The sequence below is a fragment of the Salminus brasiliensis genome, chromosome 23 (assembly GCF_030463535.1).
Source record: "Salminus brasiliensis chromosome 23, fSalBra1.hap2, whole genome shotgun sequence".
NCBI lineage: Eukaryota > Metazoa > Chordata > Actinopteri > Characiformes > Bryconidae > Salminus > Salminus brasiliensis.
In genome coordinates, this window is record NC_132900.1 from 25,380,561 (window position 1) to 25,406,592 (window position 26,032).

The 26,032-nt window shown below is 40.9% G+C and overlaps 1 protein-coding gene across 3 annotated transcripts in view; it reads left to right on the top strand.

Annotated features, from left to right (window-relative positions):
* mre11a (MRE11 homolog A, double strand break repair nuclease) overlaps positions 1-18,432 on the top strand; it is an 86,490-nt gene extending 68,058 nt beyond the window's left edge. For all 3 annotated transcript variants that reach the window (XM_072668609.1, XM_072668610.1, XM_072668608.1), the window contains exons 17-20: positions 4,338-4,399; positions 15,231-15,295; positions 16,772-16,859; positions 18,101-18,432. In XM_072668609.1, coding sequence (XP_072524710.1) covers positions 4,338-4,399; positions 15,231-15,295; positions 16,772-16,859; positions 18,101-18,148 — 263 coding nt within the window. In that variant the 3' untranslated portion in view covers positions 18,149-18,432. The remainder of the gene's footprint in view (positions 1-4,337; positions 4,400-15,230; positions 15,296-16,771; positions 16,860-18,100) is intronic.
* Positions 18,433-26,032: the final 7,600 nt, after the last annotated feature.

Genomic DNA, 26,032 nt, shown 5'->3' on the forward strand with positions numbered 1-26,032 from the left:
TACAGAATTAATTAAAATCATTAAATAAATAAATGAATGAATAACAAACAGGTGAAAAGAGTGGCGATTATAACTGGCTATATTTGGCACACTGAAAAGTGCAGCTTCGATCGGAATCGTTCCAAATCAGGAAAGTGGATCAGCTTTAAAAATGTGAAAATGCACAGTACTGCAAGTGTTTGTTTTTTTGTTTTTTGTTTTATTGCACCTGTGAACATTATATTGAAAAATCTCCTTATCTGGGCATTAAGGGTTTGTGTACTCAGTAAAACACTAATATTAGAATAAATTCTTATTTTACATTAATACAAAAGTTAATCACATTAATATGAAAAGTAGTGGTTCTACATCTGTGTTCATTAAAAAATCTGAATTTGCAGACTATGAATGACATAAAGTCACCCAAAAGCAATGTGAAAGACTAGTGGAGAGCCTGCCAAGACATGAAAGCTGTGATTGTCAGTCAAGGATATTTCACCATAGTGATTTTTGAATGCTCTCAAAGTTCAGATATTAGTGCTATGTTGCTTAAATGTCAGTAATAACTTATTTGCATTATAATTACTATAATCATTTATTTGCAATATTTGAGCAGCTGTCATTTCTGCAAATAAATGCTCTAAATAGCAATATTATTATTTTGAATTTAGGGCAAATGTTGTCCATGGTTTATAAAATACAATGCAAATGTAAATTTCCCTTAAACACACTGCTTATAAATAGTAAACCCAAAGAAACTGATCAAGTAGGGTGGTCTCTTCATTTTTCTTGGAGCTGTATTTAATACTTTTTGCCTAAAAGTTCAGCATATTGCTTTTACATTACTTTAAAAGTAATTTTTACATTTCAAATGCTAAAATATTGCCCGTTATTAAATATTTCAATTACTTTATGTCCTCATAAGTTAGTTTGGTGCAGTCCTAAATGGCAAATGGCTTTCAGGCAATAGTTAACCCTGGATACGCACTTAAATTTCTTCACAAAACCCAGAAATGGGATAGCATTATGCACTTACCATGGTTGGCTATTTTAATGCTGTATTACATTTCTTTTTTGATAACATGTAATAATATATAGTAAAAATGTACAAAAAGATATTAAAATGTATTATGATAAATTATATTAAAATCTATATAAATGTATTAAATGTTTAATATATATAAGTATATTAGAAGTATATACATATAAATATACATAAATTTTCTTACATTATTGAAGTGTACAACTGTTACATTTCATGTGATTAGTTCATTATTGGGAAATTATTACAGTATTAAGTGCTGTAAGAGTGTTTACCAAACACTCCAATATAAAACATGTCCAATAAATCTGAATCATAACCACATGCTTTAGGCAAATGTAGGTTTCCAAAATTCTGGAGGACTCCCCCACTTCAACCCTCCACCCCTCGTCTTGCTCACTTGTAAATGGGCTTGTAAAACTGAATCCTGAGTGTTTCATAAATGCTTAACTTTTTAATAAAAATAGAACACCAGACTAACGTTGGATCCCATTTCTTAAAAGCTTCTGTCAAACCTGTGATTGTCTTAGGCAACCTCCTTTTAGCAGTTCTGACCTTATCCTTGAAGTGTATTGGAAGTGGAGGAGGTTGAGGTGGGAGTGAGAAGGGCAGTGTTTGGGATTGCTTTTCATTTCCTTTTTGTTGGCCTGTTTGTTTGTTTGTTTGTTTTGTTTGTAATAACATGAAGGGAATGCATTTAGAGTGACCCCATATAACCTCCACTCAGCTTCTGTGTGCAGGTACTACTCTCTCTCCACCTGCCTTTTTAAGGGTTAGAATGATTTGTCTGTTTGTCTGTCGGCCCGTCTGTCTGTCCTCTTTTTTCTAGCTGTTAAGAGAGCAGTCCGAACACAGTAACAGCCTGTTCCAGCACTGCTGTTACAAACAGTCTTTCATAGTTATTAGCAAAAGACATCTGAATTGTTTGCATTGATTTTCAGATTAATTTGCTTCCGTTGCAGAACAGCAGTAAGTTGTTAACCCATGCCTTTGTAATTAATGTAAAAGGCCTTGAGCTATGAAAATTGTTTTTTTTTAGTTTTTGTTTTTTAAACTCTGGTAGTCTGCCACTCACCTATATTATCAATAAAAACAGAAAAAAGTTATTAAAAAATAAAAAATTATAATGTACTTCAAAACCTTTCAGAGGAACAAGACGTTTCTGATGAAAGTCCTCTGTCAGCTCTGAAAGGAAAGTGTTTACAAAGCTAAAAAGACATTTCTGAAACACTTTGCTTGCACAGATGAATCAACATTCTTTTCGTTTGAGTTTAGTATATATAAGCTCCATGTGTGTCACCTTGCATGTTTAAGGTGGTAGTAACTTCAGGCTCCTGCAGATGGCGTTGCACGAGAAGAAGTGGTACAGTGCAGTGAATGTCTTGTTAGATGTGTGGAAAAGTCTGAAGGAAGTAGTTGAATCTGCAGGTGTAAGGTAGCATACGGTCGTGCAGGTCTACCAGCAGTGGCAGAAATCACAGTCTACAGGAAATTCTCTTCAGAATTGTGGGAGAAGGACAAAACTGATGGACAGGGACCACCAGGGTGTTTCACAGCTTCCAAGCAAGAATTTCTTTTAGAAGTCGGTGCAGGTCCTTAACAACCAACTTCTGAAAGAACACTCTGCGGGTAACTGCATACCATCAACATATAGAGCAGAGTGACACACAAGATCTTTGCTCACTTCTGCCCAAGAATGACGAGAATATCCTGTAGACTGGGATTTTTGTCACTGCTGGTAGACCTGTTCGACCATACGCTTCCATACACCGGCAGATTTAGCTGCTTTCTTTACAGCACATCACACACACACACACACATACACACACACACACACATATATATATATATATATATATATATATATATATATATATATATATATATATATATATATAGTAAATAAAAGTGTTTGTCCCCTTCCTGATACACACTTAAATGTTTCAGATTATCCAACAAATATTAAATATTACACAAAGATAACACAAACACAAAATGAAGGTTTTTATTATTATGGGGGAAAAAATCCAAACCTGCATGGCCCTGTTTTAAAAAGTGACTGCCACACTTGTCAAGAAATCACTTAAATAGGACCTGCCTGACCAAGTGAAGTAAACCAAATATTCTTTAAAAGTTAGCTATTATGGTGCGAAGAACAAATTCAGGAACAAATGAGATACAAAGTAATTAAGATCTGTCAGTCTGGAAAAGGTTATTAAGCCATTTCTAAAACTCCAGGACTCCAGCAGACAACAATATCCACAAATGGCAGACTTGCTCTGGTAAATGGAAACAATGGAAATGGTAAATGGAAACATCCTGAAGGTGAATGTCTGGCCATCTGTTTGAGACCTAAAGCTGAAGCGCACTTGGGTTCTGCAGCAGGACAATGATCCAGATACACCAGTACGTCCACCTCTGAATGGCTTAAGAAAAACAAAATGACATTGACAAAAAACAAAAAGACTTTGGAGTGGCCTAGTCAAAGACTTCGAAGGGCAGTTCATGCTCGAAAACCCTTCAATATGGCCGAATTACTATAATTCTGAAAAGATCAGCGGACCATAATTCATCCACAGCGCTGTAAAAGACTCATTGTCAATTATTCGCAAACTCTTGATTGCAGGTGCTCCATATAGGAGCACTTTGTTGTTCTGTAATTACAGACAGAACTCTGTTGGCTGGATAGTTGTGTTTGGTGGACTGTTCTCCGTCCAGCAGTGGCACTATGGTGTTTAGAAACTCCAGTAGCACTGCTGTCATCTACTCAAATATACTACATCTATAATGGACATGGAATGGATCATCTGCACACCTTATTCACATAGTTATCTAATTAAAGCCAATTGTGAGTCATTGTAAATGTTGACAATCAAGAGGCATCTTTATGAATTCAGGATTTATGGGTCGATGCAAACCACTGGTAACACTCACAAACAGAAAGGTCAGATTAGAGTGCTGGAAAACATTTGAAACACCTGATCAGTTCTGAAAGCCAATATTCATTTATGAGTATGAAGAAGGAAAGGAAGGATTAATGATCTAAAGCAATACCATATCATCTGTCAAACATGGTGGAGGCAGTGTTACACTATGGGCATGTATGGCTGCTCATGGAACTGGGTCAGTGGTGTTTATTGATATGACTGCTAATAGGAATAAAAGGAGAAATTCTGAAGTGTATTGAGCTAAACTTTCTGCTCAGATAAGAGGCAAAATCACTACAATTCTGTCACTGTCCAAAAACTTTTGGACCTGAATGTAAAAACATTTATTTATTTATTTTTATTTATTTACTTATTTATTTTCTCCACAGCGTTCCAGGCTCCAGCCTCAAGAGCGTCCCGTGGTGCTGCCAAAAAGTCATATGTTGAAGAGGTATGCACACACACACACTAAGAGAAAAATATTTTTAGGCGTATTTAATAAGAGTGCAGCGACTAATCAATTTAATCCACTAAAAATTGACTACCAAATTAGTTCACTACTAATTTCTCGCATGTTGTTTGCGCTAACTATGAATGGGTTCGGAACTTGCATGAACCATGAATTTATCAACATGGCAACAGAATAAGTCCCGCCCTTCAAATTAAAGAGCCAGTCAGTTTGCTGTCTTACAGATAAAGTCCTGCCCTTCAAAAGGAAGAGCCTGTCAGTTTGTTGGCTAACACATACAGCCCCGCCCTTTAACAAAAAAGAGCCAGTCAGCTTGCTGGTTACAGATAAAGCCCTGTCCTTCAACAAGAAGAGCCAATCAGCTTACTGGGCGCGTATAATGTCCTGCCCTTCAAAAGAAAGATTCAATAATCCTGCTGGTTACTCTGCAAGTGGGGGAGGAGCGGCTCGGGCTAAAATAAAAGTTACTAATTCAAACAAAGCAGCAACACAAAATTACTATCTCACATTTTTGTCCCCGTTTTCTTTTTTGATGATGAAAATTATTGGAAAACTGATTTACTATTGCTGCTACTTTGCACATCCCTGGTTATTAAATGTTAAACATAATTTTTAAAAAATATATTTGTAATTGGTTATATTTGTAATTTCATTCATAATTGGAAAAATCGATTATTCGTTTCAACAGTCGACAGATTATTCGATCCTCAGAATAATCGCTTGTTGCAGTCCTTGTGTTTACAGAGTTGTGATTGGAGGAGGTGGGCGACTGAGGAAAAGCCCAAAACTGTGCTGGAATCTGGCCCTCCAGGACTGGAGTTGCCCACCACTGGTCTAAGTCCAGTGTTTGTTAGCAGTGTTAGCCTAGCATCTCTAATTGTAAACTAAAGAAGCACATGTCAGATACTAAACATCTTTACTAAACATGTTACTGATGGACTGTGTCTGTGGCCAGGGATCAACTGTGTTTATTTGATTAAGCTTATTGTTAACATTAATACATGCCTCTTCTGATCACATCGCTCTTTTTAACATTGGCCAGGCCATTGATTTCCAAACTTTAGGACTGTTTCCAGTGTACTAATGTATGTACTAATGGATGTGACCTTCTTTGCAATTGCTGTATTTCTTCCTTTACTTTATGTGCTTTCTTTGATGAAAACAACAGCGCTCTGCTAATGCACTCAATCAGCATTCAAAGCTCTAATCAGAATGATTTTAGATTAACGATCAAGCAAGATACACAACAACATTCTTAATGCCCTCTCTAATCCAGAGCATGTGCGCTGCTTTATGCTTATAAAGCATCGCCGCAAATAAACCAAAGTAAGTAAATTAGTAAATTAATTAAAGTATTCATGCAATACAAATCCCTTCATTGCAATTACAGCACAGAACCAGTGATCCAGCCACAGCTTGGAAATCCAGTCTTGATGAACAAAGCTCAGGCTTTATAATGGTTGAGAGCCTGACTTGAGAACAGACTTTGTACTCCTATGATTATGAGGTCTTATGTATGATGTCAAGATTGAGGTCCCGATGATATTACATGTACAAATGTAAGTGAATAAATACACATGTATTATAAATAAATGTTAACAGATTATAAATAAATACTTCCTGCATGTTTCAAAATAACCAACATTATTAAAAACCCAGCTCCAGCAGTTAGACATCTGCATTTTGTGCCTGTGCAACCTCACTAGCTGCACTTAACCTTGAAAAATAATCATTCAGATCATTTAAAATGTTATTTTTGCTTTAGCCTGTGAAGCCGGTGAACATCTCTTGCTTAAAACATTTTTCTTGAGTCATCCATCAATGGGCATTTTTGTAGCATCTTTCAACCTTCACTCAGCCCTAATTAATTCAGTAGATTATTCATTAACATGAACACATTTTAAGGCCAGAGCACACTGACCAAACGCTCGGCCAGAGCACACTGACCAAACGCTCTAAAGGCAAGAGCACACTGACCAAACGCTCTAAAGGCCAGAGCACACTGACCAAACGCAGTAAAGTCCAGAATATACAGACTAACCATTCTAAATTCCAGAGCACACCGACTAAACACTCTAAAGGCCAGAACACACTGACTAAACGCTCTAAAGGCCAGAGCACACCGACTAAACGCTCTAAAGGCCAGAGCACACCGACTAAACGCTCTAAAGGCCAGAGCACACAGACTAAACGCTCTAAAGGCCAGAGCACACTGACCAAACGCTCTAAAGGCCAGAGCACACCGACTAAACGCTCTAAAGGCCAGAGCACACCGACTAAACGCTCTAAAGGCCAGAGCACACTGACCAAACGCTCTAAAGGCCAGAGCACACTGACCAAACGCTCTAAAGGCCAGAGCACACTGACCAAACGCTCTAAAGGCCAGAGCACACCGACTAAACGCTCTAAAGGCCAGAGCACACCGACTAAACGCTCTAAAGGCCAGAACACACCGACTAAACGCTCTAAAGGCCAGAGCACACTGACCAAACGCTCTAAAGGCCAGAGCACACTGACCAAACGCTCTAAAGGCCAGAGCACACTGACCAAACGCTCTAAAGGCCAGAGCACACCGACTAAACGCTCTAAAGGCCAGAGCACACCGACTAAACGCTCTAAAGGCCAGAGCACACCGACTAAACGCTCTAAAGGCCAGAGCACACTGACCAAACGCTCTAAAGGCCAGAGCATACAGACTATACGTTCTAAAGGCCAGAGCACACTGACCAAACGCTCTAAAGGCCAGAGCATACAGGCTATACGTTCTAAAGGCCAGAGCATACAGGCTATACATTCTAAAGGCCAGAGCACACCGACCAAACGCTCTAAAGGCCAGAGCACACTGACCAAACGCTCTAAAGGCCAGAGCACACCGACTAAACGCTCTAAAGGCCAGAGCACACCGACTAAACGCTCTAAAGGCCAGAGCACACCGACTAAACGCTCTAAAGGCCAGAGCACACTGACCAAACGCTCTAAAGGCCAGAGCATACAGACTATACGTTCTAAAGGCCAGAGCATACAGGCTATACGTTCTAAAGGCCAGAGCATACAGGCTATACATTCTAAAGGCCAGAGCACATCGACCAAACGCTCTAAAGGCCAGAACACACTGACCAGACGTTCTAAAGGCCAGAGCACACTGACCAGACGTTCTAAAGGACACAGCACTCTGACCAAACGCTGTAAAGGCCAGAGCACACTGACCAAACTCTCTAAAGGCCAGAGCACACAGACTATATGTTCTAAAGGCCAGAGCACACAGACTATACGTTCTAAAGGCCAGAGCACACAGACTATACGTTCTAAAGGCCAGAGCACACAGACTATACGTTCTAAAGGCCAGAGCACACAGACTATACGTTCTAAAGGCCAGAGCACACAGACGACTATACGTTCTAAAGGCCAGAGCACACAGACTATACGTTCTAAAGGCCAGAGCACACAGACTATACGTTCTAAAGGCCAGAGCACACAGACGACTATACGTTCTAAAGGCCAGAGCACACAGACGACTATACGTTCTAAAGGCCACAGCACACTGACCAAACGCTCTAAAGGCCAGAGCACACTGACCAAACGTTCTGAAGGCCAGAATTCAGACTAAATATTTGCTGTGCAGCCAACATGCTCAGAGAAAAGCACAGAATCCCCAGTTCCGCCACACCAGCTTTTAAAGCAATGAGCTTTTAAAGCATCTACCCACCCCAAGAGAGCACGGCCAATTGTGCTCTTTCGAACTCTGCTGCTGAGGAACTCTGTGCTGATTCGAACTTGCGACCCCCAGGCTATAGTGGTAAAATAAAATCTTTTTACTTTGACTTCCATTAAAAGTTCAGAACGCTTTTTCCTTCTCTTGTGAAGTTGGCATTTTGGAAATACAAGGTGTTTGCATGACTTTGGCACGTGTTTAGGAAGGATGAGTGAATTTGGACTTCGGGCATCTTATTTGTCCCAGGTTTTGTTGTTTCTGCAATTCTGGTGAATTGACTGCAGTGCTCTGCTGTGCTTCAAACTGTTGGACCTGTTGCTTTAAAGATCGGCGCATGTCTTATTACATTGATTTATGAAGCACATATATTGTTTTTGCGTGTCAGGCAGGCATGACTGGGCGGTTTTGCTACTGTGATGAAATTCTGTGTCTGATATGTCCTTAAATGCGCTTACATAAACACACACTCACACACGCATACATTAGCCAAATGATTTTGAAGCCGTTTGGACAAGCAGGTGGTAGAACATTGTGCCAGAGTTATACACACGATCTCTCTCTCATACTGACACTCGTGCACACATTTTTTTTTTGCTCTTTTTCATTACATAAATACATCACTATTGTGGCCTGGGCAAACATTTGGGCACCTTACAGAGTCAGAACTTAGTAACATCTTCTTTTGACAGATACCTTTGTTGCTAGAAGTCTTTCAGTTCTTGTAGTTGGATCTTTTTCCCAGTCGTCGTAACAAAAGGCCTCTAGTTCTGAGATATGCTTGGGTCGTCTTGCTGCACAGTTTGGTTAAGGTCTGTTATTATGTGGACACATTATTTGGCCTTGGTCTTTTTATTGGTTTCTTTATACTTTGCTTTAGCAATTTCTTCCAATACGGATTGCGATACGTATCTCTGAGGTCTGTTACCTCACTATCCCGCCGCTGAAAACCTCCCTCACTGCTGTCAAGTCAGATTTATTTGTATAGCGCTTTTTACAACTGTTGTCGTCACAAAGCGGCTTTACATAAATAGTACTTAATAAAAAACAAGGAAGAAAGAAGTAATAGCGTAAGACATGAAGGATCAAAGACCCCCTGTGAGCGAGCCAACGGCGACTGTGGCAAGGAAAAACTCCCTCAGAGCTGGAGGAAGAAACCTTGGGAGGAACCAAGACTCACAAGGGGGACCCGACCCGTCCTCCTCTGGTCAGAACTATTTAAACATTATTGATGAAAATTACCAAACCAGATACAACAGATAGTTAATAGTGGTGATATTAATAGTGGCAGATAGTTACGAGTCCATTTAGGTTTTAACATGGTCATTAAACAGGTAGCAGTGGTAGGAGGGTGAGCCGCTGGTTTTGCTATGGGTGGTGGTGGGTGGGGGGCCTGCTGGTCAGACTGGTAGGTGGCAGCTGGTCTGACGCAGGTAAAGGGGACCTCAGCAGGCAATCTTCCAGCAGGTTTGGCTGGATGGCCATTTACTCTGAGAAGGTATAAACAGAGAGAGTTAGTTCTGGGAGGAATTTTATGGAGAGCAGAGAATGTTAAGCAGTGAATATGGAATTCTGTCGTCCATTTTTCCATCTCCTCGGCGAATGTGTAGTTGGATTGACCTAAACGTTTGATGAAATTCCAGATTGGAATTGAAAATGTCAGATTCTGTGTGTTTTTGCCTTTGTCACATATGACAAAAAGAGCCTTAAAAGAGACTCTCGATTTTCATGGTTCACCTGAACTGCCCTTTCTTTATTCTCACTGTAGAAATTCAGGGCAAGACCTAGTTATAGTCTTCCCGTACCATGTGGGCATTGATAACTTTTTTTTTGGATCTTTGGAGTGTGTGTGTGTGTGTGTGTGTGTGTGTGTGTGTGTGTATCTGTGTGTGTAAATATGGAATTCTGATATACCCCATATGCATTATACTGTGTTGGTATTTTTTAATGTTTTCTAAACACATCCACACACACTTAGAAAATTCAAGCTGATGTGACGACGAAAGGATGCATCCAACAGCAGATATTTCAATTCCTCATCCACACACTCTTGCACCTGCTCACACATCAGAGACATTCACACACAAGTAGCACAACTGCACAGACCAACATCGCTCGGCTCTAATGCCAGCATTAAATTTACACCCCATGCAGTGGGAGCAATCAGTCACACTCTGCTGTGTTTCCCCCAGAGGGACGCGGCACAAACCACAACAAACCTTAAAGCGCGCTCAGAGACAGCACAGTTACGGAGTAAGACTGTGTATTAGGGCTGGAGTGGAGATAAGGGGTTGTGGGTGAATAGGCCGAAAACCTGCACACACAGTCACATTCACAGATAATGAACAAGTGGAAAGTTAGTTGATTTGTGTTGTGAACTGAGAACAAAGTAAAGATGTGGAAGTGGGATGTTGTGGATATTACAGCCATACAGATTAGTTTATTATTGAAGGTGCTGTATTTGATCCAGGAGAGCGACAACACTAATACACTCCCTCTCCTTTAGACCCCCCACCCCCAACCTAATGTTGCAGATGTTGGACCATAAAATCCTATTATATAACGTTATATAACATCGTCCTGGCAAGTAATTAGCTGTAGCTGGGTTAGCATTAGCATGCATACTATTGCTGCTGTTAGGAAACTCGTTGTGATTATCTATCACTCACATTCACTATTCGCAAAACGGGACAAAGCAATACTGACCTATTTCTGTAAAATAGCAGAATTAGGTCAATGTTCCAATCCAGCTGGAATACAGCAGCATTTCATTTAATGTCTTCTCACGTTCTGAGGTCTCTCCACCAATGTTTAAACGTGTCTTTGCCCTTGAATGAACTGAGAACTTTTCGTTCGTCAGATCTTTTCCTGTTTGGCCATCTCTCCTTGAGTAGTTTGTGTAGTACAACACGTAGCAAGTGCCAGATAAGCAGTCTTCCCTGCCCTTGTCCTGTGCATGAGCACAAATGACCCCTGTTGCTGATTGGCAGGAAAAGTGTTGTGTTTCTTGGTTTGAGTCACTTTCTTCTTTCCCGTTCACATGAGTCAGGGCTGAGGACAAACACCAGAGGTGTTCAAACTAACTAAAATATTTACACTTCAACTCCTATATGTGAATAGATTCAAAAATTCATAGTAGATAATGAACCAATTCATTGTGGATACTGAATAATTCACACTAAATCATGAACAAAGTTCATACTAATACTTAGTATGCAAAGTGCATACTAAATAATTTACAGTAGATACTGAATAATCCATAGTAGTTACCTTATAATCTATGGTAGTTACTAAGTAATTCATAGTGGATGCTGATTATTATTTTGTACTAAATTATTCATAGTAGATTGTGAGTAATGTATAGTGGATATTAAATAATTTATAGTAAATGCTGAATAATTTGTTGTAACTACTAAATTATTAACTTTAGATGCTGCATTCTTCATGGTTGTTACTATACAATTCGTAGGTGGTACTAAATAAGTAGTTACTGAAAAGTTCATAGTAATTACTGAGTACTTCATAGTAAATAATTAACAATTCATTGCGGATACTGAATAATTCATACCAAATTATAAACAAATCACAGTGCATACTAAATCATTTACAGTAGATACTGAAAAAATCATAAGATATTTTATTCTTAGTGGATGCTGAATAATTTGTAGTAGCTACTGAATTATTAACGGTAGATAGTGAGTAATTCATAGTAGATGCTGCATAATTCATACATAATTCATAGTTATTATCATAGGTACTGAACAATTTATAGTGGATACTGAATAATTCATAGTTAATACTGGATAATAATACTGGATAATTTGTAGTGAATGCTGAATAATTATTAAGACATACTGGACACTTCATAGTAGCAACTGAATAATTCATAGTGGATACTGAGGGGGGGAAGCCTGTAGTTTAACAGTGTTGATAAAGTTATCATTCATAGCTTAGTTTAATTAGGAATAATGTCTGAGCTGTGTGATTTGTTTCTTGACAGTGGCTTGTAAGCAACGTATGAAGTTGAAATAGGGCTGCAGTGTCCAGATGTCAGACATAGTCTGCATTTCAGCATTAGGTGGTGTTGTGCCCTCAGTGTGCAGTGCCAGGTTTTCCTGTTACTGCTAATGAATGATGCCCAGTGTTCATTAACAGCTGCAGAAACGCAGCCATACTCAGTTTGGAGCGGTTAACATGGTCGTCTAAATCTGCCAGTGTGTCGTGACACATAGAGCGGGTGCTTTGTAGCTCACTGTCCTGATGTCTGAGAGATGTGTCGGCATGGCAACAAGTGTACATTCTCTGTTAGACAGTTGGTGTGTTTGCTGTGTGGTACCGCAGCATGGGTAACAAAACATCCTTACACCTGCATCGGTTTCTCTGAATTTATGCATACCCGACCTTCACTGCTCACAGATTTGTGATTTGGGTCTTTACTCTTATTACTTGTACTCTGAGATAAAGATGGTTCTGTATAGCACTGGAAGAATTTTTTGACTTTGTTCTAGTTGGAAGGAATCCTGTGAAATCCTGTAACGTGAGTTTGGAGGAAAGTGGGTCTAGGATGCCAGACTTCACTGTTGAACCTTTCCCAGAGGTGTCGTGGGCTTTATGCTGCGAACCATTGAACCACCTACCTGATGTCCACTGCAAAGAGCTTGCGATGCGATGGGTGATTAGTATATGGACAAAGGGAAGGTTTTACATTTACTAGTAGGTGTAGGGTCTTTCGTATTAGTTTACTTAAAAAACAAACTAATTGATTAAAGATAGGAAATGTTGCTGAATGGGTCGTAAATGGCCATAGCAACATAAGAAGGGCGGTGCCTACCTGATTGATCCAACAGCTTGAGATGTAGTGTGTCGAGATGATGTGGGTATAGATAGAGCTATAAGAGTGTAGGGGCCTAAATGTAAACCCAGTTGTTAGGTACAGGATTTTACAAAAGTTTTTTTTGTTGTTTTTTGTTGTTTTTTGTTGTTTTTTTAACCAATGTGAATAACCCTCAAACCAAGCTGGACCATCTATGAGTCCAAATGTTTTTTTGAGTGTTCTCAGTTTCATATAAACCTATTGGCTTGACTAAGAAGGACATTTAAAAAAAAAAAAATGTTTAAGAATGCAGGTTAAGTTTGTCTTTCATTAACTTTTATTTATTTTTTATAATAATTAATAATAATGGCAAATACTTAGAGTCCCCATAAGACTTTAATGTAGTCAGTAATGTAGGGAGGGCAACTAAGGCAGTTAGCAGCAGCTAGAGGGTGGACAGCTGGTCTGATGCAGGTGGAAGGATAGCCCAAAGGTCAGTCTTCCATTGGTGTCAGGCCGGACAGGCGGCCTGTCCTTATCTTGAAAAAGGTAAAGTGATGGAGATGGATTAGTTCTGTTTCGATTGATGGAGTAGAGATGATGTGAACATTATCAAAGCGTGGCTTACAACTCTGACTAACAGCCTAACTAAAAAGAGAGAGCCAGAAGGTAACACAGACATGGGAGCACCCTAAAACACTGGCATCCATACGCTCCACCTCCCATAAACCTGCCTTATATACTCCATTACATTGCATTGTTGCTTTATAACATTGCTAGAAATGTAACACATGTTGATCAGACCCCTTATGACCAAATTAAGTCATTTACTTCATAAAATCTTTTTGTGTCATCTTCAGATTACCGGCATAAGCTGTTCATAATTATTCAAGTATTGCTTTGAGAAACGCCATTCAATGCTTTTGCAGGTGTTAGGATGTAGTTTTATAAGATGTTATTTATAAGACTGTTATGAAACATTATTCCCTATTAACTGTGTGTGTATATATATATATATATATATATATATATATATATATATATATATATATATATATATATATATATATATATACACACACAAATAAATGGGGCAAATGTTTAAACAGACATCAATACTTCCATCAATACGATCATTTCCATCATAAAACATTGTCATGTTGTGATTATTGGTATAAGCTGTGCATGCATTTTCAAGTGTTACTTTATAAATATGTTATAAACTGCTTGTTCGGGTGTTTCTTATGTTTGTTCACCTTCAAATAAGTGATTTAATTACTAACACTGTCTTGAGGAATCATTGTTAAACGTGTCCTATAATATATGGCTTTATATCATTCAAATAATTATGTGCAAAGATTTTTAACCAGTGGATGCTTTATCCTTTCCATTACATGGGACTGATACTTTATAATAGTGTTATGAATAGGGCAAATGGTGATAATGTTCATTCTGTCAATTCACTGTTATTCTCTTCATACAATATCGTATATCGGCATCTTGTGATTACTGGCATAAACTGCTCAGGTACGACTTTATGAATATTCAGTTATTCAGTGCTAATACATGTTTAATAAAGTCTCTGTGTAGGTGTCCCTTCAATTATAATGTTACTCTCTGTTATGAATAATCCATATCAGAGTTAGCTCTAATGCATATCTGGACGGTAGTGAAGTGTCTTGCATACTTATCTGTGGTACCGGTCTTCAAGTGGTCGGTTCTTCATGTTCTGCTGTTTTTGTTTATGGAGGATATTTTCCAGACGGCTCCCGTTCATTAAGTCTTGCTAACAGAGCTTCAGTTTCTGGTCTGGCCTCCACATCTGTATGTTCTTCAACAGAAGGAGAACACTTTGAAGGTTTTTTTTTTTTTTTTTTTAAGTGCACCGTCTTCTAACAACCTTCCGAAGAAACATGAAGATGATTCTAAAAATCGCTGAGCATCTGAAAAACAGAAAGGCGGTCAAGTGTAGGGGTTTTGCTTTCCCTCTTTCTTAATGAAGCTCTGTCGCTATGGAGAGAGAGCAAGAGAGAGAGATAAGTGGATTCTGCATTGTTGTGCTCAGTTAAATCTTTAAAGAGCTTGAATGAAGGACTATCTGCACAGTTTCATTAATATTAAGTGCTGACCTTCCACTTTGACACTGACGGATAAAGCAAAACAGAGAGAGTAAATCTTGGGCGCTGTTTGTTAAGAAGAAGAGAGTTAAGAACAGAGGGTGGTTCTGCACTGCAGTCTTCCTTTTATTTTGTCCTTTCATCTCAACTTTCTTGTTTCTTTCATCTCTCCAGGTCATTATAGATGATAGTGACTCTGGAGACGACTCCTCCTTTGCTCCATCCAAGCCTGTCCCAAGGTACGTGTGTGTGTGTGTGTGTGTGTGTGTGTGTGTGTGTCTGTTTACCTGAATATAAAAAAAAGAAAGGTTTTCAGGCCTTCAACTAAATCCCTTTATAATGTTCTTGGCCCATTTTTCTCTTATATTCATGTCTTTATTCTTATCATCCAGAGTGTATAATACACATAAGCAGCTTAGGCGCCTTAACTGTAGCACAGTTTCTTCATTCTGTATATGGAGAACCACTGCCCTTGATTTTCCCCATAGAATTACATTCAACTCTACATTTGTCTGCATTTCCTGCAGCTGTTGCTGGGCTGTTGCTACATGAGAGACTAATGAGAGACGGTAGCTCCACCTCAGTATATACCACAATACCTACATTTAGAGTATTATTAATAAACATTAATAATACGCTGGTCCCCTTATGCTCTTGTTTAGTTCGGTAGTCTCCTAGACTCTAATCCCCCTGCTCCAGCACACAACAGCATAAAAAATTACACTTGACACCAGCAAGAAAGCTCTCAGGAGCTGACCTCTCAGACCAAAGCATTTCATCCTCTTCAAGAAGGCCCTTCTGGCTCATTCCAACATGTCACACAGACATACATCCAGGTAGACATTAACCACCTCAGTGTTCTCACCCTATATGGTGTCAGAAGTTGGAGCTGTTTTTTTATTTATCAGAAATCCACCAGAAGCTCCTTTGCCTGCCTGGTGTTATAGTGTTAGTCGTAGATGGTTGCACTTTGTCCACCAGTCCACAGAGCTGTTCAGCATGCACTTCTACTCCTCCTGGTTTTCCTCATTAACACACCCCGCAATAACCGTGTCCTCTTAAAAAAAGCTTAAAAAAGGTTAGGTGACCTGTCTGAGTCATTCATACGATAATTCATAGGTGTTAAAAAGTGAAAAAAAAGGAGCATGGACGTTCCCCTGTGGAGCACCTGTGCCTACATCTCATTATAAATAGAGAAGAGTCGATGATCAAAAGACAGAAATAGCTGTGATTTAGGGTTAAAGCTTTAATGAGCTGTGTTAAAGCAGGGAGGCACTGGAGCAGTGCAGGGCAGGAGGTCACCACAAGCAGGACTAAGAAAGTTCTGGTTCATTCATGAAGGTTTCATGAATAAATGTGCAAACCCTCTGCAATCCAAGACAGGCTGCTTCACTGTGTGGAGTTCTGATGTGCATATGTGATGCCTGAATCTCCAGTGATCCTTTTCAGCGCATTAGGAATATAGACGGGCAGGTGCTGAGTTTCAGTGTAGCTACTCCAGCCATATCCAGCCAACTTAGGAAGGTGTCAGAAGCGAACTTCTCTTCATATGGAACTTCTCGTTCCGATATCCAGAGTGACATTGCAATGACCTCTTTACGTACTTGTTTTAGAGCAGCGTCCAGGTCATTACAGCAGATCCTGAATCACTGTGTAACTTTCCAAAAGTCCAAACCCAACAAAACAACCAGTAACTCTCATCTGTTGTCTTATAGAACCTCCTCCGCATCTTCCAGTAGGAGGAGCTCCCAGAGCCAGAGCCAATCATATAAAGGAGTTTGCTTTGATGATGATGACGATGAGGTAAGGGCAAGACCCATGCACATGCACATTCTGCGTTTTTGTAGCTTATACAGTGTCACGACATGAAGCTATGCCCATGTCCCATATAACATTTTCTGGTTCCAATGGCGCCTGTCAAGGGGTGAATATGTGAGGCAGCAAGTGAACAGTCAGTTCTTGAGGGGGATGTGTTGGAAGCATGACAAATGCAAGACACTTTGACAGGGGCCAAATTGTGGTGACTAGACGACTGGGTCGGAGCATCTCCAAAACATTAGGCAGGCCTTGTGGGGTGTTCCTGATGTGCAGTGGTCAGTACATACCAAAAGGGCTCCAAGGAAGGAAGGACAACAGCTGGTATAAGGGTCATGGGGCCAAAGGCTCATTGGAGGCCCCACCTCACAACTTACTGGATTTACAGGAAAGGCCCTGCTGCTAACGTATTGGTGCCAGATACCACAGGAGACATTAAGAGATCTTCACAGGTCTTGTAGAGTTCATGCCTTGATGGGTCAGAGCTGGTTGGGCTGCACATTATTGGGAGTAGAGCAAAACAGTCCACCAACCAGAAATATCCAGCCAACAGCGTCCTCTGGGCAGCGTCCTGTGACCGCTGATAAAGGACTAGAGGATGACCAACATAAACTATGCAGCAACAGATGAGCTTATGTCTAGTGTCTAATAGAGTGGATAGTGAATAGACACATTGTTTAAAAACTCCAGCAGCACTGCTGTGTCTGATCCACTGGTACCAGCGCAACACACACGTTGGTTAGTGTTATTGCAGTGCTGAGAATAGCCCATCACTTAAATACTTCCTGCTGTTGGGTTCAGAACATTGGAGAACAGGGTGTAAGGAGGCTAATAAAGTATGCAGAGAAACAGATGGACTACAGTCTGTACAGTCTTTAGTCTAATGTGACTGGGTATTTATGCACAGTACATCATCACTATCATGCAAAGTGAAAAAGTGAAAACTGTCAACAGTGGAGACGCATGTTTTTTGCCTGACAGCAACAATATGTATGTATGTATGTATGTATCTATATGTAATAATAATGTTCTAAACCTAACCCTAAGCTTAGGATTAGGTTCTTCAAAAACTGCCATGATCATAAGCTAATCCAGCCCTATTTTCTGGTTTTACCACAAAATCTGGCTATTTTTGTCCTCAAAACATAAACAAACACTTAATTCTTGATTGTTGCACTTCCATGTGGCTTGAATTTCTCTAATCTATTCCATTTCTCTCTCTCTTTCAGGATGAGTATGACCCATTTAAAAGCACAAGTCGACAGGGCAGAAGATGAGTGGACCAACCTCTTCAAAACACTCCTACCCAATCTCAGTTCTGTTCATTTCCTAAACCTGTTGTGTTTTTGGGGTCCTCAAACAGTTGGTCACGATCAACAGTAGCCTCCTATCAGCTTGCGTGGAAGTTGAAATCCTACCAGCTTCCCACTTTCTAGGTTATTCAGTGTACATCCGTCTTGGCTCCTGGCATCTTTGGCATAGCTGTGCTTTCCAAAAAGTAAAGTTTATTCCAAGTCCACAAGCGATCCCTTGAAATAGGAGGTGATCGGCTACAAGCTAGCACACAAAGAAAAGTTCAGATCATTGGATCTAACCTTGGTCTTTATTCTTATCTTGAGTCCTGATAGTAGAGTACTGTGATAAGCCTTGGACCACAAGCTTCATCATAACCTCTTAACCAAACCATCAGTAAATATAAAAAGTTTGATTTTTCAGCATTGTTTTTTTTACTGTAGTTCAACAAAAAGCAAGTTTATGCAATAACACTTAATTAATATATTCAGGAAATGTTCAGTGATTTCTGAAATAGTCTTCTAATCGTAGTTCCAACATCCCTGCTCTGATGACATAAGCAATGCTGCTCCGATTATGCCTTTGCTTGTTTTTTGTCTTCACAGACATACACTGATGCACTTGGCCAATAATCTGCAAGAATCCATCCCTGTTTGAGTAAACTTTCTCAGATTTCCTCTTTTTGTCTTTTGTCTTCTTTTATGAGTTCTAGTTTAGAGTTCGTTATCCCTCCTGTATGCTGTGTGTCAGATTCCAGCTTTGTCTGTCCGTTCCTCTCAGGCTTTTATTGGAATAATTGCGCTGGAGGTTCTGAAGCCAGCACTGAGCTGTGCAGTAGCACCCTGTTAAAAGAAAGCACCTCTCCCATGGCCATAATGATTAGAGGGTGTTTCAGTTAAGGAATCATGTGCTGGAGATATATAGGGTATCATTTCGATCCCAGCCCTGAACTTAGAACATTCTCTGCCCAAGTCCAATGCGGTCAGACCTACTGCTAAAAGTTTAGAATCAAAAGTGTGAGACAGGCTTTTGCCCCCTCATCCTAAAAGGAAGAGAGAGAAATTAAATAGATTAGAGACGAAAATAGCCAAAAAATAGCACAAAAAGCCAGGAAGGTAGGGCTGGACCAGCTTATGATCATGGTAGTTTTTGAAGAACCTAATCCTAAACTTATGGTTATTATTACATATAAATACATACATACATATTGTTGCTACCAGACAAAAGAATCCAGATCCAGACGACACACACAGAAAGACTGTCTGCTTCTAACTGGAGCCTGAGAAAACGCTGTCTGATCCAGACCTTAGCCTGGCAAATACTGTCAGATTCCCACTGTAGCCTGACAAAACTGCTTCTAATCCCGAGTAGAGCCTGACCAAACACTGTCTGATTGCGACTTGCGATGCAGTTCAAAACAATTCTGTCTGAATCAGACTACGGTTCAGCATAATTCTGTCTGAATCAGCCCATTTCAATGAAGCTTCACAGGCTTGTTCAGCACATGATTCTGACGTGGTCTGTCAAGTTTGGCGAACATACTATTAGCTACTTTCCAGACAATCCCAGGCCTCATGTTTTCCAGCTTAAATGGACAGAAGTCAGGAAACACAGGTTGTATTAACCCAGCCACATTTAAGAAGCTCCACAACCCACTATTATCTACTTCACACATAATCCCAGGTCTTGCCTTTTCGCACCTAAATAGACAGAAGATCCCTCGAAATAGGAGGCAATTGGCTACAAGCTAGCTCTTAATCAAACCAGCAATAAATATGAAAAGTTATATTTTTCATCATTGTTTTTTTTACTGTAGTTCCACAAAAGTTTAAGCAATGCTGCTCCCATTATGCCTTTGCTTGTTGGCCATTAATCTGCAAGAATCCGTCCCTGTTTGAGTAAACTTTTTTCCGATTTCCTCTTTCTGTGAGCCATTATGGCTGTACTGGGTGTCATTATGGCTGTATTGGGTGTCATTATGACTGTATTGCAAATACAACTATGTTAGAAAATGTGCAATGAATCATGTGTCTGTGTTGACAACCTTAATAGATCCGTACATATGAAATTAAGCATAGATCATGTGTGAAGAGCACTGCTCAACAATTTTGGCCACTGAAAGCCTTTTCATAAACTTCTAATTGACGTAATTGCATCATCATTATCCTCTTTCTGTCAATAAGACCAAAACAGCTTGAGGCCATTTTAAGCCTAGTACTGCGTAAGGCCTCATTGTGCTGATTCGAGCTTGAACCCTCGGGTTGCCACTTGCGCCTATATGTTTTATTCTGGTATTTGCAAACTGCGAATCACAAACTCAGCCTTGTGCTAGGTCCATACAGGGCACACTGTGAGAAGCAAATCACAACAGCCTTTGCAAACGTTGTGCACTTGAAGTATCTCTGCTTTAAAAGACATTAGCAACTGCTTTAGCTCCGTCATAAAGAGGCCTCATCTGGTGATGCTTTCAGTTGGAGCGTGAATCACAGTCTGTGAGTCTGATCTGATTTGATGTGAATATAGCCGTGATTAGTCTTGAAGGTTTGAAAAGAATGGCCTTCGCCGGACTTCAACGTGCTTTCATTTTGCAAAGCCATGCTGGCGGCATCTAATTTAGCCAGGAATGTTAAGAAGAGATGAATTATTTTAATGGCCTTTTTTCAGTTTCCTTTAAATGCCAGAGCACTTGGCCTGGACGTATGGAACAGCAGAAGGTCCTGACACACGTCAAATAAAATGGAGCTATGAGAGGGATTAAAATACATTACTGGAATGTATACATAGAGCGACTGTCTCGCTACACTGGCACCTTTTAAAAGATTGACGGGACATATTAGGCTGCACATGAACAGTCAGTTCTCGAAGTTGATGTGTTGGAAGCAGAAGAAATAGGCAAGTGTAAGGTTCTGAGGTACACTAATGTTCGTGGACACCCCTTCTAATGAATGCATTCAGCTACTTTAAGTTGCACCCATTGCTGACACAGATGTGCAAATGCACAAACAAACAGCTTGTCTAGACCCTGTAGAGAAGTATTGCCAATAGAGCATGTCCCTCTGGAGCAGATAAACATCAACCTGTTGGCACCGTGCATGGGCTACATGGGTGTAAATCCCCCCAGCATTGAGCTGTGGAGCAGTGGAACTGTGTTCTCTGGAATGATTGGGTTCTGTCCAGTATTTTTGGGATGAGTTGGAGGGATGTAATCTCATTAACACTCTTGTTGCCGAATGCAATCAAATCCTCACATCAGTGCTCCAAAATCTAGTAGAAACAATGAATGAACAGGTGTCCGAATACTTTTTGTTCATAGAGTCTACTTTGGCCAGATTGTGACGTCAAAACCACTGGGCCAGAGCATCTCCAAAACATCAGGCAGGTCTCGGGTGTGCATTCTTTTTCTGGTGTACAGTGGTCAGTACCTACCAAAAGTGCTCCAGGAAAGGAAAACTGGTGAACCGGCAGAAGGGGCATGGGCGCCCAGAGCTTGGTAATGGCCCTGTCTCACAACTTACAGGACTTAAATGATATGCTGCTAACTATAGTCTTGGTGCCAGATACCACAGGACACCTTCAGAGGACTTGTGGAGCCCATGCCTCAACGGATCTGTTTTCTTGGAACGAGGAGGACCTACACAGTATTAGGAAGGTGGTTTTAATGCTATGGCTACTCATGAACAACAGCAGCCTCGACTAACCTTACTAGGGGGTATATTTTTGGTATATTGGTATATTTTGCTATAAATAAAAGTGTGGGACGTCACCATTACAAGAAACTTGTGATCAACCACTAGATGTTGACGCAATCCTTCCGAACTCAGCAGTGTGTGCTAAGATGTGTTCTGTATTGCTCATAGGGGAAGAACTGAAAAGACAGAGTGAGATTTAGCCCAAGGCCAAAGCATCACCCCTCATAGAAGAATATGTTGCGTAAGCAGGGCTTCTAAAATAACATGAAAGGAGAGGAAACACTTGTTCTTTCACATGTTTACTTTTTCCCCCACAAATGTGCATTAAACACGAACTAGGACATAAGGAGTACACAGAAGAAGTCACTCATGACACTCACACTGGTCTTTCGAGTGGCCTAATTTCTACAGCAATTAGCCTCATTAGCATGGCTAATTAGACAAAATCACATGACCGCAGTACAGTACAGACCGAAGTTCAGTAGTCATGGAAACAGCTAAATTTAATCTTAGAAACGACCATTTAATTCAGTGCTGTACCTGTGTAAGGCTTTCTTTAGAATTACTGTCCTGCACCGGCCTGTCCAGAAATATAGAAGCACACCCCCAGGGACTGATGCTGATGTGAAACTCGAGGAAGAACCACTGAGAGGAACCAGGACTCAAAATGAGAACCTCTATCAGAGAACGAGGAATAACCACTGAGACCAATATTTATAAAAAGAACCTTTCAAAGAGCATGAGGAATCAATGAGAGGAAGCAGGATTTGTAAACAGAGCATCTTAAAGAGCATAACACACTGAGTTGTGTGTGTGTGTGTCATTAATATATCTTTAAATTATAGCTGCTGAATAGCAACCATTTAGCAATACCATAGTAACCCCCTAGCAAATACTTAGCGACCCCATAGCAACCACTTTGTATACCACAGCAACAACCTAGTAACTGCCTGGGAGTGGGAACCTGTGCAATCATTTCCTGTTTCCTTCAGGAAGTGCACTGTTCAGGTGTTCACTTGGAGTTTGAAATCAAGAGAAAGCAAGAATCAAAAAGGAGAACCTCTCAAAGAGCGTGAGGAAGAACCACTGAGAGGAACCAAGATACATAAGAAAGCCCATCAAAGAGAATAAGGAGGAACACCTGAGATCAACTGAGACTCAAAGGAACTGAGACTCAAGAAAGCCTGACAAAGACCCACTGAGATTAACCAAGTGGGACACTGCAGAATATATATATATTTTGGGCCAGTCCATAGCTTCAATGCCTTCATCTTGCAGGAACTGCTGACACACTCCAGCCACATGAGGTCTAGCATTGTCCTGCATTAGGAGGAACCTAGGGCCAACCGCACCAGCATATGGTCTCATAAGGGGTCTGAGGATCTCATCTCAGTACCTAATGGCAGTCAGGCTACCTCTGGCGAGCACATGGAGGGCTGTGCGGCCTTCCAAAGAAATGCCACCCCACACCATTACTGACCCACTGCCAAACCGGTCATGCTGAAGGATGCTGCAGGCAGCAGATGACTCTCCACGGCGTCTCCAGACTCTGTCATGTCTGTCACATGTGCTCAGTGTGAACCTGCTTTCATCTGTGAAGAGCACAGGGCACCAGTGGTGAATTTGCCAATCCTGGTGTTCTCTGGCAAATGCCAAGAGTCCACAACCCCCATCTGTGGACGTCGGGCCCTCATCCTCATGAAGGTTTCTAACCGTTTGTGCAGACACATGCACATTTGTGGCCTTCTGGAGGTCATTTGCAGGGCTCTGGCAGTGCTCCTCCTGTTTCTCCTTGCACAAAGGCAGAGGTAGCGGTCCTGCTGCTGGGTTGTTGCCCTCCTCCACGTCTCCTGGTGTACTGTACTCCACATCTCCTGGTAGCGCCTCCAGCCTCTGGACAGTACGCTGACAGACACAGAAAACCTTCCTGCCACAGCTCGCATTGATGTGCCATCCTGGATGAGCTGCACTACCTGAGCCACTTGTGTGGGTTGTAGAGTCCGTCTCATGCTACTACAAGTGTGAAAGCACCACCAACATTCAAAAGTGATCAAAACATCAGCCAGAAAGCATAGGTACTAAGAAGTGGTCTGTGGTCCCCACCTGCAGAACCACTCCTTTATTGGGTATGTCTTGCTAATTGGAAATAATTTCCACTTGTTGTCTACTCCATTTGCACAACAGCATGTAAAATTGATTGTCAATCAGTGTTGCTTCCTAAGTGGACAGTTTGATTTCATAGTTAAAAGTTTGATTTACTTGGAGTTATATTGTGTTGTTTAAGTGTTCCATTAATGTCTAAACCACCGGCAACAAAAGTGAGTACACCCCTTAGTGAAAGTTCCTGTAGTGTCAATATTTTGTGTGGCCACCATTATTTTCCAGAACTGCCCTAACTCTCCTGGGCATGGAGTTTACCAAAGCTTCACAGGTTGCCACTGGAATGCTTTCCCACTCCTTCATGACGACATCACAGAGCTGGTGGATATTCAAGACTTTGCGCTCCTCCACCTTCCGCTTGAGGATGCCCCAAAGATGTTCTATTGAATTTAGGTCTGGTGACATGCTTGGCCAGTCCATCACCTTTACCCTCAGCCTCTTTAATAAAGCAGTGGTCGACTCAGAGGTGTGTTTGGGGTCATTATCATGCTGGAACACTGCCCTGCGACCCAGTTTTCGGAGGGAGGGGATCATGCTCTGCTTCAGTATTTCAAAGTACATATTGGAGTTCATGTGTCCCTCAATGAAATGTAACTCCCCAACACCTGCTGCACTCATGCAGCCCCAGACCATGGCATTCCCACCACCATGCTTGACTGTAGGCATGACACACTTATCTTTGTACTCCTCACCTAATTGCCGCCACACATGCTTGAGACCACCTGAACCAAACAAATTAATCTTGGTCTCATCAGACCATAGGACATGGTTCCAGTAATCTATGTCCTTTGTTGACATGTCTTCAGCAAACTGTTTACAGGCTTTCTTGTGTACAGACAGGCTGACCCCCCACCTCTTCAATCTCTGCAGCAATGCTGACAGCACATCTGCACCTATCTTTCAAAGACAGCATTTGGATGTGATGCTGAGCACGTGCACTCAGCTTCTTTGGATGACCAACGCGAGGTCTGTTCTGAGTGGACCCTGCTCTTTTAAAACGCTGGATGATCTTGGCCACTGTGCTGCAGCTCAGTTTCAGGGTGTTGACAATCTCAGAGAGTTCTTTGCCATGAGGTGCCATATTGGAACTTTCAGTGACCATTATAAGAGAGTGTGAGAGCTGAACTACAAAATTGAACACACCTGCTCTATATGCACACCTGAGACCTAGTAACACTAACAAGTCACATGACATTTGGGAGGGAAAATGACAAGCAGTGCTCAATTTGGACATTTAGGGGTGTAGTCTCTTAGGGGTGTACTCACTTTTGTTGCCGGTGGTTTAGACATTAATGGCTGTATATTGAGTTATTTTTAATTTACACTGTTATATAAGCTACTACTTTTCATTGTATCAAAGTGTCAGTTTGTCAGTGTTGTCCCATGAAAAGGTATACTTAATATCTGCAGAAATGTGAGGGGTGTACTCACTTTTGTGATACACTGTGTGTGGTGTGTGTATATATATATATATATATATATAGAGAGAGAGAGAGAGAGAGAGAGAGTTTATATACTTAAAATAAACTATACATCCAATGGTTTGTAGACATCAAAGACACCAAAGCAACAACTTGGGATATCATAGTAACTGCCTAGCAACCACTAAGCATCTCCATAGCAACAACCTAACAACACCATAGCAACCACCTGGGATATCAAGCAACTGAATAGCAACCATTGAGCAACACTATAGTAGCATCTACTTAGCAACCCCGCAGCAAGCACTTTGTCTACAATAGCAACAGCCTAGGAAATGCACTGTTCAGGTGTTCCCATGGAGATGTTTGACCACTGTAAATATACACCTGCCCTGGAGTCCACCCGGAGAAGCCCCAGATCATCTCACACAACTACATCTCCATCACAGAGACACAGGTGGAAAAGTCTTACAACGCTCATCCAATAGAATCTCTCTCTCCAGGCTGATGCACCGGCTGACCAATCACCGAGCAGCAAGCGCTGCGTTTAAAAAGCGGCGTTCGTGCAGTAACCAGACCAGTCGCGCGCACCCACCAT